Genomic DNA, 20,209 nt, shown 5'->3' on the forward strand with positions numbered 1-20,209 from the left:
GGGGCTGTGACTAAACACCCCTTCCAGGGCAACGTCAGGTGCATTAGTAAGCCAAAGCCTCACAGTCCTTTAAGATAGAAAGATCTTCTTTATTAATGAACCCCAACAGTATTTCTTCAGATACAGGAGTTTTGAACTCAAATACTCAGAAGAAAACAAGTTAATATTGCATTATTCTCTTAAGAAATACTGCAACTTATTTCCGGTAACATATTGCAAAGCGAAACAGCTTGAAAAGAAAAAAAAATTAAAAAAGAAAAGAAATTAAGTCAATCAAACTGGAATTAAAGTTTTGTTTCTTGGAACGATCGAGTCCTCGCAAGCACAGCTCGTTTCTGCAGATTATTCCCCCAAGTGTCGTACAAACAGACCCCGATTGCTTGAATTCCTTATGAGCCCACAGAGGTGCAACATTAAAAGCTACGATTATCAGGTAGCAAGTGCCCCAACCTTCGTCCTCAGGCAGCCTCGGTGACTCGGCGTTAACGGGTTGTGAACGTCTTCCCCCTGGAAGGATGGAGAGAGGGGTCAGCACAGCCCCAGGGCCTGTGGGGCTTGTGCTGGGGCACACATGGTGAGCTCTCTAAGCCAAGCAGGCACTGCTGGGTTGGAGCTCACAGGGTCTGTGGCTGCAGAACCAAGTCACAGGGCTGTGGGAAGGAGAGGCTAACTTTTGCAGAGGACACAACCCTCCTGTCCCCTTTGCATGCTGCTTTGGGGCATGACAGTATAAGCAGAGAAAAAAGGACACCAAGGGGCTCTGGGATAAGCAGAAGGTAAGGGATCTGAGTGAAACATGTTCACACAACTGCTCTCCTCCATCCACTTCACTGTGGGCTCCTTGTTCACAAAAGGGAGCCAGCCAGCATGGTGGCCTGGCCCCAGCCATCAGCTGGCCAAGGGCAGCCACTGACTCTGAGGAGCTGCAGACACACTGGGCAGCAAGACCTGGTCCAGTGCCCACAAACCCCAAGGAAGGACCTGGCTCCTCTCCCTTCTGTGAGGTGGAGCTGCCCCCAGTGTTGGACAAGGCAGCTCTAATATAACAGGGGAAAAGCCCCCAGGAACGCCACCAAGGCCTTGGTGGGGGGAAATGGAGATGCCAGGGCTTGCAAGGCCATGTATGAGCCTTTTGTGAAGGACCTGCCAGCACAGGGTTTTGCTTCAGACCCAGCTCCTCACAGGACATCTGAGGCAATCAGCTGTGGGTCACCCCCTACCTGCCCTGGACTGCAGTATGCCAAACTGAGCAAGACTGAGCTCATGACTGGCAGAGAAGCCCAGGCAGCCATGCCCTGCTTTGCTACTCACGTGATTGTTTTCATTTCTTTCTTCTCTGCGTCTGGACGGGCACGGTTGAGCACCTTGAGGAAATCTGACGTTTTCGCCCTCATACGCGTGTGAATATAGGCCTGTGTTTCATTAGGACAAAACGGGGACATGTCAGGAGCCTTTCTTCACAGCTGAGATTTCAGGACACATCCAAGCCAGGTCACTCTGAACAATTACCCTCATTTCTGTTCTCAGGAAACAAACCAGATCCAAAAGGGAAAAATCCTACTTCACTGCTAGAATGGAAAGGAAAGTCTTGTGTCCAAGAGCAGGGAGAAGGCAACGATGCATCCTTGACACCCCTGCATGACTGGGGAGGGCAGTGCCAGACCCTAATGAGTTCTCAAGGGGCACCCCTGTCCCGGCTTCTCCCCTTCAGCACCCATGTTAGATGGGCTGAAGCCACCCTGTGTTCCCCACCCTCATACCTTTGAGCACTTGATGTGATAGTGCAGGTAGTCCCGGAATGTGTGGATCAGGTTTATGGTGTTGTCTCTGGCTGCAGCATTGGTGTGACGGGGGAACAGCACTGAAAGAAGAGGCCAACACAGACCATTAGTACCTCCTGAGGTTGCCAAGGCCTTCAGGATCAGTGCTGGAGGCTTCAGGGTGTGCTGCATTGAATCCCTGCCTTGCTCTCTATAAAGAACCCTTTAGTCTTGACATGTACCAAGATTAAGCAGCACTTGTGATTTTAAATACAAGGCTTAAGAGCACTTTTCCACATTTCCCACAGGAGCCTGTGCACTCTGCAGGACACAGCCAAGGCCAGGTGTCCAGAAACAATGGCACATGATGCTCTATCAGTGCTTGGGAGATACAACTGAAGGAGCAAGCTGGGAGGCAGACCAGGGTGCTCAGGCTGCTCAACCAATTTCACGATCCAGTCTGCCCTGGGGTCTTGAAATTGGTTGTGGATCTTTGCCTGGGAGCTTGCCAGCCCTGTAACATAAGACAGACTTGGATACAAGCAGGTAGTTTGCTCTTTCCATAAGCTGGTGCTCTGTTAGGTGTCCTAGATCCAAGGGCTGAAAGAACATTTTGTTTGGGTGATGATCTCACCTGAGACTGTCAGATCAGATAACTGGGAAATTTAGTCTCAACAAGAACAAAAGTATGTGCCATCCTGGACCTATTCTTTCCATAGCTGACAGCTGCCCAGGCCTCAAGGCACTATTTCCAGCACAAGAGGAGGGCAATGCTATCTTCACCTTTCCCTGCAATGCCTGTGCTCCATCTCTGAGCTCCAAACTCCAGAAATGCTGGCCTGAGACACCCTAATAACACACCAAACCATCTTGAAGAGACCTATACCTTTCAACAGGGCAGGGTTTAGATTCCTCAACACTGCTACCCAGGGGGAAGTCATGGCTCTGCTGGCCAGCACCTCCGGCAGGAGTAAGTGGCTCATCAATGTTTGGCCCAGAGCAAAGAGGCAGAGCTGGAGAAGCAGAATGCAATGCTCTGCTGCTGCTCTCTGGCTGCCTCTGCTGATCAAGCACTGCACAGATCCCTGCAGCTGGACTACCTACAAGTACAGTTGCATGAAAACTTTCACAAGAAACCTCCAGTTTCCAAAATATCACAGCAAAGCCACTCTTCCCCTTGCTTCCAAATACTGAACTTAATTTGTAGGCACACACTAAACTCACTGTCCACTTCCACATCTTCTTGCCCACAGCAGAGCTGAGGTGACCTGATACAGAAAAGGGACACTCCAAAGGGGGCACACAAGACAGAATGCAACCCCATAGTCCTCGGCTGCCCTGAACTGCCCACTTCAACACTCAGGGAAGGTGAATTCCTTTCTGCTTTTCATGCAGCAACAGGAACCTCTCTCCTCCCCAAGCATCCCCAAGCCTTGAGCTGCCTGCTTACCAAAAGTGATGTAGCCAATATTATCGCCAACAGCTGCGTCCGTGTCTTTCAGCTCCAAGGGTGGCTCCCTGTGGCTGAAGAGCACCTGTGGGGCCGTGTGACTGGCCCGGCGACCCTCCTTGAACTCCTGAACAAGACAAAGTGAAGGTGATTCCCACTGGGACCCTTCGGCAACATGCTGGGAAAGCAAATGGGGTTCCTCACTCCCAAAGGGCAAGGAGCAGAAGGTGGCTCAGCTTTCCATGAATTGATTAAGTTCATCAGGCCAAACACCCTGAAAGTAATTCTTTTTCCCAGCAAACCCAGCCCAAAATGCATGGCTGTCCTAGGTTTATATATGGCCATAGCACAGTCCCTCAGCTGGGGTGGCTTTCAGTGTGTCACACCCCTGCCATGAGTGTTTTGTGAAAGGGACACCTCAGTCTGAGCAAGCACACGAGACAGCACAGCTCCAGCTGGAACTTCAATGCTTCAAGTGAAAGTGCACAGTACCCATCACTCCCGAGGAACAGAAATTCTCAGGGCAGCCTGCAAGGTCTCCATCACACCTAGTGTAAAGGTTCTGCCATTTGAGAAACCATCTCCCACCAGGAGTCTGCCTAGGCATCAAGATGCATCTGGGGGCTTGAAGCTTGTAGGTGAAGTCTGCTCCTCTTAAGGCTTCCCTACACCTTGAAACAATACCTTCAGGCAGGGAGATCCCTTCCTCCACCTCACAGGAAATGTACTGGCTCTGCATTTCAGGAACTGTAAGGACCATCTCTGTGTGGGCTGGGAATGTCCAGAGACCATTCTCCTGCCCAAAGGCAGGGCAGTCTTCCCTCTGCCTCACTGACCTCCATCCCAACCTACCCATTATCAGCTACCCTTGGCCTCTCCTCTGAGCAGTTTCCCTGGGAAAGGCAGGGGCATCCACGTCCCTTTTAGAGCAGATTGCTGGGGTTTCCTTAATGAAATGCTTAGCTTGCACTTCTGCCTGCTTATGCCAGAGGGTGAAATGGTTCAAATGGCTTCACTGGTTAGTTAATGGTCACATTTTCTCCCTGAGAGCCCAGATGAGCAGACACCATGCCCAGCTGTGTTATGCAAGAGCAATAGCTGGAGGGAAAGAGCCAGTGTGACTCAGAGTGGAAATTCCTGTGGCTGGGCAGAGGCAGGGTTTGGTGTTCTAAAAACCAAGAATTCGGGACATGGAGACTCCAGGACAGCTGCTGCCTTGAAGCACTGCCATCTTCCCAGGAACCTCACTAACCCCATTTTGTTCACATCATGCCTCCCTTCCCATTTTAAAAGCTGAATTCCAGGCTGAGGGATATGCTTGGTGGGGGAAAACCTCAAAGCCAGAGCAGATGTCCTGTCTGGAATAAATTGACACAGCAAACAGAGCTGTGAAGACTTCCATTGCAACAGACCCCTTCTGATGACACCCAACACAGGTACACTGGTCTCCAGCAAACTGGGCCAGTAACTTGCTGTCCATGAGCCTGTCAGCAGCATGGCCTGGCACCCTTGAACAGATGGGTTAAAGGTGCCTGGAACGCCGTGTAGGCCCTGCTCCATGGCCATGCCCAAACAGGAGGCTGGCTCCCCAGGAGCTTAAGCAGATGAGTGAGGTGGGCCAGTGGCACAGATGAACACAGGTATAAGCATGCACTGAGCCTCCCCAGCTGCATACAGATGTCTCATTTTCTCCAGGCTGCATAGAGTTGTTCACAGACATGCTAAGTGCTTACTACAAGTCTCTGAATGCTCCCCAGCTAAACAGCAATTGGAAAAGGTAGTTGAGATCAGACTCAGCTGAGTCCAGTCCATAACTTGGCAATGACTGGTTCAAGCCCACAAATTCAGTGTATTCATAGCTCTAAAAAGTTGAAATTCAAGAGCTGTCACACTGAGCTGCTGAGTGTTCCTGCAGCATTTGAGCATTAGCAGGATGAAACTTCAAGGTGAAGACCATTCTCTGCTCCTCCTCAGGCATGGCATGACATTATCTCACCCCTCCTCTCCCTTTACAGCCTCCTCAACAAGCTCAGGTCCTCAGCTGGCTGGAGATCCCTACACCATAGCTATCCACATTACAGGGCCTCAATGTGGGGACTGAAGTATTCATTGTGGTGTTTCTCATCTGTAACACATAATACGCTTGATTGTCCAAATAAGCAAGACTATTGATGATACAGATGCCAATCCAAGAGCCAGGAAAATGCACTGTCTGTGCCTATTAGCATGTTCTTCCAACCCAGTCCAGCATGGAGCAAAGCATTTTCATGTGTTAAACCGCCTTTGTGCTCACTTCAGCAGCTTATTTGGCAATGCTGCTTCAAGCAAGCAGACATCTGAAGTGAGGACCAGACCCTTTCCCTGTAACTCAGTTTCCATACCTGCATAAACACCTTTCCAATCACCACATCATCGTCGTCCTTAAATACCGTGCTGAACACAACCGTGACACGGTCCTTCTTTGCCTCAACGTACCTGCAGGTGGCAGAGAGAGAACCCACCTGTGAACCAGAGCTAAGGAGTTCAAAAGGACAAGGTCAAGTAGATATAACAGCCATTCACAGGCCTGGGTGCTGTAAATTTCCCCTCCCCTGAGACAGTATTTACAGGGAGTACAACATTTCTGTTGGGAGTGGCCAATTCCTCTCCTGCATGCAGCCACAAGTGATGACACTAACAGAGGCTCTTGTGTAACATCCCAGCAGCCCGAGGCATAAGCATTACCCTAATGGGATACTTGTGGCAGCCTAGAACAGGCCCTTTATTACCCTGGCCAAAGCATGGAGCAGGAGGATTTCCTCACTTTCCACCAAAACCGACAGCTGTGCACAGGAGCAGACTACTGACCACTGTCCAAGCCCCGTGCTGTTTAGTTTGAACACTTACATTGTCTCATCATCCCTGTAGTGGATGACTGCTCTTTTTTCTCCTTCTTTGCCCTCTTCCTGGAATTTGAAATACTTCTCAAAGACTGAAGCAAAGCAGTTGCGCTTCAACATGCCAGCTTGGTGCACAATGGCATCCTTGTCTGCAGGAAGGTTCTCCAGGTCGTAGAGCAAAGAGACATTGTAACCTGGGAAGGGATAGCCACTAGCTTTAATAATCTACATAGGGCCTTAATGAAAGCAGAGACTTTTTTTTAAGAGACACCTACAGTCCCACTTTTGCCTTAAATCCTCCCAAAAGCCCCAGGGGTGAGTTATTCCCACTCCAAGCACTTGCCAAAAGCCATGCCTGAACTCGGCGCGTGGCCATGGCAACGTTCCCGGGGCTCCTTCCCAAGCTCCCAGACACACGTGCTGGCTGAACTGCTCCCAAGTTTTTGCAGTGAGTAGGAAGAGATGTTGTCACAGGTAACCATGGTTTTTCTGTGTCTTACAAAGCATCTTTGAGAAGAACAAAGACCCCAACCGTGAGGAACAGAGGCTTCCTGGAGGAGGACTGCATAAAGAATTACAGCTTGTGCTGCAAGCTACTTCATCCCTGATGTGTCTGAGCCACTTTTTAAATTGGCAATTTCAAATTGCAATTCATTGTACAGAGAGCCTCAGATATCAAGCTCTTCAAGTGCAGCCTTCATATGAGCATTTCTCAGGTGACTTAAGTAACTTTGGAATTGCATTCACACACACACACACAGAGTGAATGTTATTGCAGGGTTACCTGATTCAGGATTTACCAAGTAGCTTCCATAGACTTTCTTCAATACCTAGAAAAGAAATTAAACACTGAGTGCACAAGCTATCAAGACTTGTTTCCTCCTGCACAGCCTAGGCCATATTTGGTCTTCTTTTAGAAGTATCAAATTACAGCACCTGCCTCCCCTAGTGCCTAAGAGAACTTAGACAAATATTAAGTCATCAGCTTCTAGTACTATTGGGTTCCTGTTCTAGGAAGGGCTCCTTGAACTCCACTGACAGGGGACATACTGCAGGAGAGGACTCAAAACTGGAACTCTTTCAAGTTCTTGCTAGTCGGATTTGTGTGAGGAAGAAGCCTTATAGCTCATACCTTCAAAGGAGAACAATCAGCAGAGCCTGACACAACAGACCTGAGGACTACCACTTTTCCTTCCATTCAAAGGCAGATGCAAAGTGTGCCTGGTCCCTCTCCTCCACAGGACGGCAAGTTCAGAGCACACCCTGGCCTGGTGATCACACAGTGACTGTCTCAGCCTAGTGCACGAACAGATGGGCATCGAGAGGAGACTGCCACGCAGGCTTGGATGCCTCCCAGAAGCAGAACCGCCTACAGCACAGCAAAAACCTTTCTTCAAACGTAATTACTGCTGAATTTTACATCAATGGCAATTTCCAACTGAGCCATAGCTCTGTGTCAATGAGGGGGCTGGGAACAGGCAGTATTTCACAGAGAAGAACACAACAGTGTTGAGGCAGAACTGGCCCTCCTGGGATGACACCCACGACCACGTGGAAAGGATACACAGACTCTCTGCATGCCAAAACCTCCTTGTAGAGAGCCTGCCTGCAGCGGTGCAGGAAGATGCCCTGTCTTAGCAGGAAGCCCACTCTGCATTCCTCACAGTGGGGTTTCACCAAAGACAGAGCAGAAACAAGCAACATTGTCTGCAGGGAAGTGCAGAAAGCAACATTATGATGACTGGAGACTGAAAATTTTAATTTCTATTTAGTACTTCCAAGCCAGTCCTGAACAGATTCCATTTTCCTCTAAAAGTTTATAGAAAGTTGCCTTTCACCACTACAATGGCTGCTGGTGCACAGTGCTGTCGGCCACTTGCCCACCACAGGAATTTTCTTGGCATCACACACTGCACTGATCCTCACTATACATGCAGGGAAGGCTCCACCATTTGGGCTGCTTGACACTCCTCATGCCAGCAGCGGTACCTTCAGGAGCAGGCAGTGCTGCACCTAGAAAGCTCTGCTTTCAGGAACCAGGAAAGCAGGACACTCAATCATACCTCTTCTGACTTCGGTGGGTCTTACGGCCATTTGCAGGAATTCACTTTGGGTTAATATCACCCATTTCTGACCAGACTCACAATAAACTGATGGAGAAGTTTCCTTGTTTTCTTCCAAGGACAGACACCCAGAGGCGAAAGCCTGCTGAAAAGCTCTGGGTGAACCCCATTCGCTACCATGTGGAGATTTGAAAACTGACTCAGGAACTGAGTCACACTTCCTGCCTTGCCATCCAACCACAGCTCAGAGAGGCTCCTTTTTTCTACCATAAATGGCCCTCCACAGCCACAGGACCCAGTCAACAGGAACTGAGCCTGGGACTTCACACAGCAGCACTGAAAAGGGAACCAGTCTGAAAACCAAGGTCTGCACACACAACAGGAGCCCAACACTTGCTCTCAAGTGTGGTTAGGAGTCAGAAGAGAAGCACCACAGCTCTGTCTTGGCACCTTCCTTCACTTGTGGGCTCAACACATCAGTCAGAGAAACTATTTCTAATGGTCAGGCTTCACTTTGAACTTGTGAAATTAGCAGTGCCTTCCACCTTTCAGGCTGCAGGGTCATACAGGATGACTACTTTTGTACCAGAGAGTGTTAACACATTTGCCCTTGTCTTTCAGCAAAGTGGGACTCCTAGTTGGCACAGGGCTGATCCTTTGACCAGTGTGAGATGGGAACACAGATGCTTCTCTAAGAGTCAGATGTTAGATACACCACAAAGGCATTGCCATCAACACAGCATTTGTAGGCAGGAGGCCTGGAGATGCTTACTCACCTCATCAGCACCGTGTTCCTGGAGTTCCTTGTAGAATTTCAGAGAAATACTGACCATCACTTTTGTCTTGTCTCCATTGGGGTTTGAAATATGGTAAAGGACTCCATCGAAGTCTAAGAAGCAAGCAAGAGAAATGTGAGGGAGCAGGAACCAGCTCCTATTTCTGAGGAAGGCTTTCCCTACAAATTCTAGTAACTGCATAAAGTGACACTGCTCCTCTTGCTCCAGCCCTCACACACACAGCAAGAGGGAAACCCGCAATTAAGGAAAATGGAAATGTCATGTAGGGAGACCTCCTATCATTCACAAGGCTGAAACAATTTTGACACCTGTCCATCACAGAAAGCTTTAGTCTAGTGTCACTTAGCATCCCTGGCAAATCCACTTGCGCTCAATGCACAAGGATACAAACATGCAGAGACGGGAGCCTCCTGGAGGGCCAGCACAGAAAGTGACTGACATGCCCACCAGGCCAGAGCTGCAGCCTGGAGGAGAAAACCTCTCTGCCAGCAAAGGCAGCGCAGCCGCCGCCTGCTGTGAGAGCTTCCACCTCACTGCAGAACGGGCAGGGAGGGCAGGAGGAAGGGAAAGGCAACCCTCCAGCTACCTAGCAAGCTCCACTTCCCCACAGAGCTTTGCAGCTTACCCAGATTCCTGATAACAGAAGCAAAAAAATCAGTTGTGAATGAGTACTTGAACTTTCTTGGCACTTCTCTTCCTGAAGAGCAAACTTGAGGTGATGAATCCATTTTGCCTGTCACCCTAAGTCAGCTTCCTAACAACCCAAACCAGATGGTGCTAAAGACCTCATAACAAGTAGCACCAAGGGCAGGACTAGAGAACAGAGGAGGTAAAAGAGAAGAGCTGTGTAGCAGGCACACACCAAAGCACTACCACCACTGAACTCAGTGCTCTAGGGAAGTCCCAGGGAAGGCAGACAGACAGAGAAATAGTGGGGCAGCCAACTCTGGGGATACTGCAGGCTGTCCACATTGCCTCTGCCCAGTGGTGTGGGCAGACTATTCAAGGCAGCCCTTAGTTCTGAAAAGTCAAGAGAGCTGCCAACCTTACCTGCAAATGTTACTTCTACTGCCTCTGGTTTATTTCTAAAAAGCAAAGAAAACAAAGGAGGTAAATGAGGACTCTTAACAGCAGCTTCCAAGCTGTAAAGGAAAAAGGATTAATTTCCAACACCTTATTTTTCACAGGCAGCCCTTCCTCAAAACCCCTTTATCTCCTGCTGTCCAACTAATAGTAACCTCTGAGAAGAGACCTTAGACTTTTTCCCCTTCCTATAAGCACCAGTTTTACCCCAGATGACATAAAATAGACTTTGAAGCTGGCACAGATTTCCAGTATTCTAGTTTATTATTAGATTGTGACATCACAGATTTACAGTTAGAAATGCCTAAGAAAGCTACCCCTTCTAAGAAGTTTGTTTTCACAAGCACACACTCTGTACAGAATGGCCATGACACAGGTTTTGGGACAGAGGACCTTTTGTAAGGTTCTGCAATACCAGTTCATGGAAGGAGCTGAGTAATCCTTCCTGACACAGTGCCCCTTTGCCATCAATACCAGTTCTGCAAATGCATTGATATAACTTGCTTGCAGAGAAGACGCCTTTTCCAAGTTAGGAAAGTGTTAGTAGTGTCAGGAGCAGGTCAAAGAAGGAAACTTTCCACACGTTCATTTCATTCTGCTCCCCTTCCAAGACACCTCAACATTTTGCCAACAGCCTCTGCAGAAAAACTGCAGCTCTGGATGTGCTCTAACACCGTCCTGAGCGGTGTCTGGGATCCCCATCAGCAACAAAACCCTTTGCAAGCCAAAGGCACATCACATCTCACACTGTGACTATGAAGATTAAACTGCTTCTTAACAAACCCTGTTTTTACATTTGTTCATGATTTGTGAAAGAGTAGGACTCCATGAAAGATGTAACTGCTTTGGAAGGTCATTTCATTGGGATTGGCACTACATAACTGCTTTCACAGCTCCAAGGGGACTGGTATTAATAGGTCATTCTCCAACAGGGAATTGATGCAAAGGTATCTCCACTGCTGAGAGCAGGCATGGAAAATGAGAACAGGATAAAAATGCCAGTCTGCTACCACTGTTTCACACTGTATCTCCATTTATTCTTCAAAAGTAGATAATATTCGAATACAGGCTAATAATGGTGCTGCTAACAGAAATCTAGTCTCTAACAGTTCATTCCCACCTGTCTGAACTAACATACTGAAATAACTCCCCAGAGTAAAGTCAGTGGTCTCAGCCATGCTGCTGCTGCTGCCCAGAGACCAGCTTCAACCGTTTTGCCAAAACTTGCTCTTCCGCACACTTATGTGCTGCTGGGTACTGGTTACACTGTGGTACATACACTGAGGAAGGTGGGGGGGAAGTGATGACTCAATATCTATTTTCCCTGACAATATTCTGTAACAATTTAAATTATTTTATCTCAGCAGCAAGCATTGTTTTTTCCATCAGCTTTTCTGCAGCCAGCCTCATTCCTGGAAGGCAGAAATGACCGCAATGTGATAAAACTCAAGCTGGGCAATACAGGGAGACCAAGACACTGCACTGATCCCAGACACTCACCAGGTCAACACTTTACTCCAGCAGAAAGGAAGGAATTAACCCCCAGATGGAGAACCTAAGTGAAAATGAGGAGGTGTTCCTGCTTCTTAAAAGTGATCAGCTGTGAAAGGCAACAGGCCTTTTTTTGTCTGAAGGCTGGGGAGCCTCTGTCTTTTGTGCCACCTTGCTGAGGATAAAAACTACACACTTGAAAGAAGCAGAGCAAGTGCACCCAAAGCAGGTCCTTTCGTTTGAAAGCTGTGCCAGCTACCTGTGACCTCTCTTGCTTTCATTTCTCCTCCCCAGCTGGGCCTGAGACAGGCTCAGCAGGCATCCCTGGCTGCTTATTTAGCTTGGGCTCTTGGAAAGGGGAGCAATTCCACAAGCATGTCCAAGCCACTTCTGCTCACTGAGGATGGCTCAGAGCAGAGATGAAAGAAAATCCCAGAGATCCCACTCGGTCAGCTGATGCAGACGTATTCCTCTTTTAGAGCACCACACTCAGACGTGGGAATCAGCTTGGATGGCAGTATAAATTTTTATAAAAAAAGAAACCTATGTAGGAAGCTTTAAAGATAGCACAGCCAGGCACATGAGAGCTAGGAATATTAAACAGGATGCATCCTTAAACCTCTGTTCCATCTTCTCAAAATTACAGCTTTCAAACCCCATTCCCCACACACATAGAGCTGACACCTCCCAGAGCCCCCGCTCCCAGCAGAGCCTTCCAAACACAGCACCTCCCTCTGAGAAATGCAAGGAAGTGGCTGACAGTCCGTGCACTGGAGTGGTTTGGCTGAGGAAGGATGATTCCCCATCTGGTTGTCCTGTACCCAGGGGATGGCAGGAAGATCACTCATCACATCATTTAAGAAGCAGAGCAAGACCATGTACAGGAGCCAGTTGATGGCTCTGCACAGAGCCTTTGTTCTGCACACAAAAGCTCACTGCTAACACAGCTGGGTTGGAGCTGTTATTGTGCAAACGTCATTTCTTAGAGAAGTTATTTTAACGCTGATTTCCCAAATGGCTCAGTTCCGGTACTTGGGGATGGTGAGGAGGGGGAGTGTTTAAGGGAAAAGAAGGTAACTGGGCAGAACTTTGGGTACTGAATATTCAACCACTTCCCAGCACAGCCTCAGTGAAGCAAGAGCTCACGTGAGCCGCATACAGAGCTCCTCTCAGCCATGCTGGCCCTGTCACCTACAGCACAGTGGTTTTCTGCCTCACCAGGCACACGCTTAAGTAACCCAGGCCTGGCCTGGGTTACTGGCCAGGGGAGGACAGGAAAGAGCATTGATAGTGTGGCTGGGAGCAAAGTGAGCCCCCTTAGCCTTTCACAGTTCATGAGCTTTACAATCACAGTGTTTAAAGTGCTTCTATTTATTTCTCTGGCTCACCTCATCAAAACTACCCTGGCTACTCAAAATTTTTCTCCAACAGAAAAAACCACTCCTTTTGCTACCTGGATTGTTGCTCCCACCTCAAGAAGTCCCCAAGCAGAAGAGAGAGGAGCTCTCACCTCCAGGGTTCCATAGTTTCTGGATTAGCAACAACAGACATGTTCACTTCCCCTGACCTTCCAGCAACCCCATCTTCTACCACCGGAAATAGCTCTATGGAGGCACAACGTGTCCTCTCCGTGTTCTGTCCTTCCTGCTCTCCTGGCAGCCACAGCTCAGTGCAGAGCATTCACAGCAGGCCTGGCATGGACCTGCACCACTGAGAGTGGGTACCAGCTACTGTCAGGTTACTGGCACGATCCCAAAGAGCTCTGTCTGGTCTAGTGTGCTCTGGTGTCCCTTGCCTCCATGAGGAGGCTCTGCGCACCCATAGCAAGAATTGGCAGTTTAGCAGCTTGGTGCTGAATGACTCTAAATCACAGCCCTCCCAGCTGGACTGTAAATCCCAACTGGGAAGCCAGGAAGTCTTTTGGGGTTCACTTCTACCCCCGATCCAAAGCTCTGAAAACAGATTAGCCCAAGCTATATTCAGAGGATTTCAGACAGGACACCTCATCCACTCCTGGGGCAGAGAGCTGCTGTGACCCCTGCAAGCCCCTCACCTCCAATGCTACCTGAACCACAGCATCCCTCAGTGACCTTCCCTGCTTGCTACGCTCTGCCCTGAAGGGACAATAAAACCAGCTCATACCAGGAATAACTGAGATGGCTTCTCTCTGCACTGAATACAGACCAGACCTTTCTGCAAACCCCTGCCTGAACTCCGACGCTAAAATGGCAGCTGTTCCCAGCAGCAGTCTGTTTTGTGATAACAGTTATCAGGTCTGAAGTCAAACCCACACCAAATCCCATCTGCCCTCTGCTTGTAGCAATAAAAGACTCTGACAGGCTTTACGTCTTCTTGCCTGTGTTCCTTTTATTCATCTCCAAATGGCTCCTACGCCCTGTCTCTCTAATACAGGGCCAGCTCCAAATCAGATTTTTCACCCTGGCAGAACATCCGTGAAGAGCCACAGGTGCCCATGGAGAGAACCAGCGAGCACTTAAGAGCAATAGCAAATCTTTTTTCTGACAGCACTTCCTCACTCGATTTGGAGAACTTCCCTGTTTCATTCTCAGGCCACAAAGGCTCTTAGCTGTATGATATGACAATTTTAAGAACCTGGCTGACAACCATACTGAAGCATCTCCCACACCACAATTAAGGCTCTACCAAATAATGGAGAACAGCAATTATTTCAAAAGCTGCAGGCATGCAGATACTCTAACCTCTTGTCCCATAGGAGAGGGGGGAAAAAGGGGGTATTTCAAAGCTTAAAGCTCTGAGCAGAGCTTTCAGATCACCAGAGTCAACACACAATTTAGATAAAGTGAGCCAGATTCAGTGACAGACTGCAGGCCCTTGCTACAGAAAGGTCACCTCAATAAAAAAAATTATGAGCAATGACTAAAATTCTCTGAACAGTTCCTCCACTTCTGGGCCCCGCTCAGCTAACAAAAGCCTCTCTGCGTAAGCTGCAGGAGCATATGCAACCAAGGAGCTCCCATAGCTCTGGCAGCACACCCACCATGAACACGAGCAGGAGTGCTGTCAGTGGGTGCTGCTGAGCTGTGTACAGCACCCTACACGTGCCAATGCCCCCCTCCTGGTTAGGTGACCCCTCCATGCCCAGGCTTTTCCCTTGCTGTGTGCCCAACAGCCTGGAGGAGCGGGCAGGTAGGAAAGCAGTGGGATTCACAGTGGACAAAGCACAGATGGTCCTGCAGCATGCTTGCACTAGCAGATCCCCTTCCAGCCACATCTTTGTCCTCAGCTGTCTTCCATCCTCAGCTGTAAGCAGCTAGCCTGTGGTTCCCCACCAGAGAGATCCAGAGTTGTGCCAAGTCTCTGGGTAAGAGGCTCATTTTGCACACTTTTACTGTGTTTCTTTTGTACAGTGATGGACACCTACCCTTCTCTGCTGTTAAGCATTGGTGGCTGCAGTGAGAAACACTCTCTGAAGATAGAACAGGCTGCTCTTAGGAACCCAAGATGAAAACTGAGGCTGGAGTGATGACAGAACCACCTGCGAAAGCCTAACACTTTTCAGATCTGTCTTTTCTTCCCTCCTGCTCCCTGTGCTGTTGCACAAGAGTGGAGCACTACCTACTTCCAGAGGTGGTTCACAATCCACTGTAAATGCTAAGTCACATTCCCTGATGTCTGAGCACTCTGCAGTCAGGCAGATTGAGTTTCAGCAGGTGAGGCTGTGCCTGGAGAGATGTGCAGCTCCAGGCTGGGCTTGTGAGGACACTGAGCCAGCACCTGCCACTGCTGCTGAAGGCGGGAGATCTGATCCCTGCTCCATGACTGCACCACAGTGAGCGGCCAGGACACAATGAATGGGATGAGGAAACTCATCTAGCTAAAAATACCCAGTTTTGCCTGTTTAATTTTAACCTAGGTCACTTCCCCAATCCTGTTTCCCTTGAAGCCACAAAAATGTCTGTGTCAGCAAGAATGAGGGGATGGCAGAGGAACAATCTGGTTTTGGTGGGGTCTCTGAGCATCCCTGAAGCACTGGAGCCACATATAACCACAACCACTCCTGAAGAGAGTTCCTCAGTAGTGCCCTGCAGGATTCAAAGCTCTTCTACCCTCCCAGCCCATCAACAGCCTCCACACACTCCTGTCTCCCCGTGATGAACTCACTGCAAGTCACACCATGAACACAAAGTTCTCACTGCCTGGTTTCAGCCAGGATTCAGCCTCTGTCTGAAAGGCTCAGCTCTGCAGCACACGGTCATCAAGTGACTGCAGGTGGGAAATACCATAAAGCAGGTGGGTGCAGCTTCAGCCCAGCTCCTGCTGGCTCACAGGAACCACTCTGCATCAGGGAAGTCCAAGCTTCAGTTGATTTCCTATGTAGCTAATTGTACTAATGGCTGTAAAGAAACCAACAATTTAATCTGAGATTCTCTTCCCTCCGCCCCCAACCTAGGAAAAGGCATGCTGTACCCCAGCTATGCAAATGTGTGTTCTTTGGCACAGTGGGTAAATCATAGGTAACAGTTTGAGACAGATGATTAATTGACTAAAGATTTTGGGTAAGCTATGTATGACTGGAAAACCAAACCCTAAGACCAAAGCCCTGTGCCACGCTTTCCCTGGGGTTAGTTAAATCAGTGCAGGACAAAACTGGATGGCAAATTTGCTAGTGTCAAAAAGAATGTGTATTCATCAGACACAGAAGACAATCATCAAAATGTTTTACACCTAAAGTGTTTGTGGGGTTTTTTTAATGTCTGTGCAGTTAGCAAAGGAAAGCAATGATGAGAAACAGGATTTTCCAACTCGTAGAGTTCATATCACACACAACACTTTTATCAGAAATGGGAAAACTCACCTGTGACACCAGCTTCCAGGCAACATCTCATATACAAATGAATTGGTCAGAAGCTTATGGAAGCTTCCTCTTGACATGAAAAAAGGTCACAAGCCAACCTCATTTCAATAAACTTATTTCCAGATACTGACCAGATATTCCCACATTGCAGAAGCAAATTCCTAACTCAAGTTACTTCAACAGATTCTGGTAGCTTTAGGTTTTTATTTTAAAATGTGGTTGGTTTAAGAGAATAGATTTAAACACAGAAATTACTAGAGCTAAGTAAGGGAAAAAAAAAAAATCAGATGCATTGAAGTCCATAATCTGTTACCTTGATCTAAATCATGTTTCAACAGTGGCTGTCCAAGGAGGTGAGATTTCCATAGAGACTGCCCACAAAACCAAATTAAATTTGAAATTACCCTATTTACAGGTGGATGCTGCCAAGCCCCAAGGACCTTGTCCAGGGAGTACTCTCAGAGGTGGGCCAGGCCCTGTCTCAAGTGCTGATCTCTGTCTGCAGTCCTGCCAAGGTACCTTTCACACTGGGAACTCCAGGGACAGCTGATGGACCTCCACAGAGAGCAGATTTTGACATTTATGACAATAATGGCAGTTAATGAATTCCATCTTTTACATGTGACCTAGTTCTACATGACAAGGTGAAATGTGGAGTGTCTCCCACCTGACAGCCCAGGGAAGCTCTGCAGGACCTGCCAAACTGTGGCTGCACTGCAGCAGAGGGGAGTGACACAGCCCATGTCACAGGACAAGTCTGTGGCACAGGATTTGGAAATGAGCCCTGCCCCACTTGCAGGCTGGTGCTGAAGCCACCAGGCACACCTGGCTCTGAGACAACCCCTACTGACAAATCCCTGCATCACATCTGCTGCACTTCAGGGTTAGAGCAAATAATGTACACCCAACTCTGCCCCAGTGCCCACACTCACTCCTCCCAGTCACCAAATTCTTCAAGGCTTGACCTTGCCCTGACTATCCTGTGTTCAGCCCCAAGATGCACCTTGGAAAAGCATCACCAAAACAGCAAAATACAGGAAATCCCTTCCTGCCTCCAGGCTGAGCACCACAGGAATAACCCGAGAGCTGTGGCCATAGGAAAAAGAAGTATCACTTGAATAAATATTTTGTAACACCCATTCCTTAGAAGATATGAAACCAGGAGAAACCTCCCTGCACTTGCCTGCATGGGGGACCCCAGAACAAGCACAGAAGAAAATTCAGAAGTAAATGTCTTCCTCACCTTCAGCAACACGCTCAAGGCACAAAACTTATCTAGAAACGCCATCTAAAGAACAGAACATGCCACAGATGATTAAAAGGCAGAAGCAGAGCACCATCAGCCACCCTACAAATTGATCCAGGAACAATCAGTATGTCAGGCACATGTGCCAACACACAAGTGAGGTGGCTTTGCCATGCAGCAAAATGGAAATGTCAGGGGCCTGCAGGCTGCTGCAGGGCAAGCAAGCACAGCTCTGCTCACAGAGTCAGAGTTTTGGGGTGCATCTAAAGCTGCAAACTGCCCCTCCAGATCAGATCAACACAGGGACACATGCATGTTCTTCCCTCTCCATCAGGAAGAGTGCCTTGGCAAAGACAAGCTGTTCTGACACTCACTGTGAAGCTCTGTACATGCCATATTTTCTAATGGAAGTGGCTGCAATACCACAGTGGTCACCTGGGAGCTCTCTCTGCCCAGTGCTGTGCCTGCACTCTGGGGAAACTTGTTGCATTAAATGATCAGGGCTCAAGACGAATCAAAATCTGCAAGAAGCTCAGCTGTCCTCCAAGGCAGAGCAGCCTGCATAATTATTTTATGGAAAAAAAATCCCCTCCAAAACAAAACAGGGATCTGAGCAACAAGTCAATCGAGAGGGGGGCAAAGCAGAGTAAATGACCTCTGACAACGCTCTGCATGCAAAAATTTGAGAGCTTCAAAAATCGCTGGAGAAAAAAAAGGTAACACAGAAAAAGGCACCTGCCTGGGGGGTCCTTTCCTGGAGCAGCCTGAGCCCTGCCTTGTGAGGCGCCAGGGCAGGCTCCACCCCAGAGATAACACCATGCTCTGCCTCTCGAGGCTTTGTGTCTGTACAAAGGTGTCTCAGTCAGCAGGCAGTGTATCGAGCCCACAGGCCACTCGGCTGCAGATAAGGACATTCATACTTAAGGGGCTTCCTTCCAAGCTAAGCTGGGTCCTCTCAAGCATCTTTTTGCCCTGGTGCAATACTCAGTAAAAAAACCCACTGGCTCCCCAGGGACTGAACTGTCCCAGCCAGAGATGTGGGTGTGAATTAGATCCCCAGCCTGCTCCCCGAGGCCAGGACACTCCCCAGGCTGGCACCAGTGGTTGTGGCTGACCCCTGTGCCTGTATCCCTTCTGCTCGAGAAAGCAAAGAGGGAGCACGCTGGAATTTGCTCTTCACCCCAAAGCAAAAGGCTGAGGCCGTGACTCCGTACTCAGGCTTCCTGTTCCCCGCCTCCCCCTACACATTCTGTACCAGCGCTGGCACCTCGCTGATGAAGCCCACTTTACGCAAAGCAAACACGCTGCAAATCCGCCTTCCTCCCTTCCCAACTTCCTCCTTGTCCAGGCCCTGTCCTCCAGTCCACCCCAGCACGGCACTCTGCGGTACCCTTCCCAGATCCGTCCTGCTCTCCCGGGGCCCCCCATTGCTCTGGCACTGCTGGCCCCATGCAGCCCCACTGTCCCCTCCGACACTGCCCTGTCCCGCTCTGCTCCCTCATTGCCAGGCTCTCCCTGCGCCCAAGCTCTGCCCATCCCCGCCGCCCGCAGCTCAGGTCCCGCACCCTGACCGCCCCCTCCCAGCCCGGCATCCTGCAGGCCGCCACCCGTGCCCGTTCTGCCCTCCTCGTTCCCGGGCCGCCCCCCGGTAGCACAGCGCCCGCTGGCTCAGCGCCGCTCCCCGGCCCCACATCCTGCCTTGTCACCGTGCCCCGGCCCCCACCTTCCGCCCGTCTCAGCCCCATCCTCCCCCGGCACCACCCGCCAGGCTCCGCTCCGTGCCCGGGCGCCTGGCACGGCCCGGGCCCCGCCAGCCACCGCCCCCTCGCCCCTCCCTCGGTCCGGGGACCCGTCCCCGCCCCGCCCCGGCTCCCCTGCCCCTACCCGGCGGCCGCGCCCTCGAACTTGAGCGTGAGGGTCTCCTCGATGATGCGGTTGTTGACCTCGAGCAGGATCATGTCGGTGCCGGGAGCGGCTCTGAGGGAGCCGAGCCCGCTGCGCGCACCGGGGACCCGCCCGAGCCTGCGCCGCCGCTTCCGCTCTCGCGCCCGCGCGTCACTTCCGGCTCGGCGGCGGCGCCACCGCCCCGCCCCGCCTTCGCCACGCCTACACGGAATGACGTCACAAGGAGCCCCGCCCCGCGGCGGGCGGGAAAGGGGGAGGCGGTCCCCGAATGGGACGCGGGGGTGTGTGCCCTAAATGCGGTGGGACACGGGGGTGTGCCCCTAAGTGCGGTGGGACACGGGGATGTGTGCCCTAAATGCGATGGGACATGGGATGTTCCCCGTATGCGATAGGACACGGGGGTGTGCCTCTAAATGCGGTGGGACACGGCGGTGTGCCCTAAATGCGGTAGGACACGGGGGTGTGCCCAAAATGCAGTGGGACACCGCTGCAGGGGTCCTCGTGGTAAGGGCATCCCCGCCAACCGGGGTGAGGCAGGGATATGTGGTGTGCCTGCGGTTTGGAAGTCCCCAAAAGTGTGAGGTTCTCCCCCCCACCCCCGTTAATTGAATACTCACAGTGTTGGGGGTCCCCAAAACAGTGGGGTGCCCTTAGGGTTATAGAGATGCCCTAGGAAGCAGCAGGTGTGCCCCAGTGTA

At 50.1% G+C, this 20,209-nt stretch overlaps 1 protein-coding gene across 1 annotated transcript; it reads right to left on the minus strand.

Moving 5' to 3' along the window:
* Window positions 1-68: 68 nt before the first annotated feature.
* ARPC2 (actin related protein 2/3 complex subunit 2) lies at window positions 69-19,633 on the minus strand. Its single transcript, XM_054277698.1, has 10 exons — window positions 19,491-19,633; window positions 10,000-10,034; window positions 8,929-9,041; window positions 6,874-6,919; window positions 6,097-6,283; window positions 5,592-5,685; window positions 3,211-3,337; window positions 1,761-1,861; window positions 1,312-1,412; window positions 69-507 (listed from the first exon to the last, which is right to left on the minus strand). Exons 1-10 carry the CDS (start codon window positions 19,562-19,564, stop codon window positions 483-485), a joined length of 903 nt encoding a protein of 300 aa, XP_054133673.1. The 5' UTR covers window positions 19,565-19,633; the 3' UTR covers window positions 69-482.
* Window positions 19,634-20,209: the final 576 nt, after the last annotated feature.

Source organism: Melozone crissalis, unplaced genomic scaffold, assembly GCF_028551555.1.
Source record: "Melozone crissalis strain CALT ecotype California unplaced genomic scaffold, PUWL_Pcris_2 ptg000023l_1, whole genome shotgun sequence".
Classification (NCBI taxonomy): domain Eukaryota; kingdom Metazoa; phylum Chordata; class Aves; order Passeriformes; family Passerellidae; genus Melozone; species Melozone crissalis.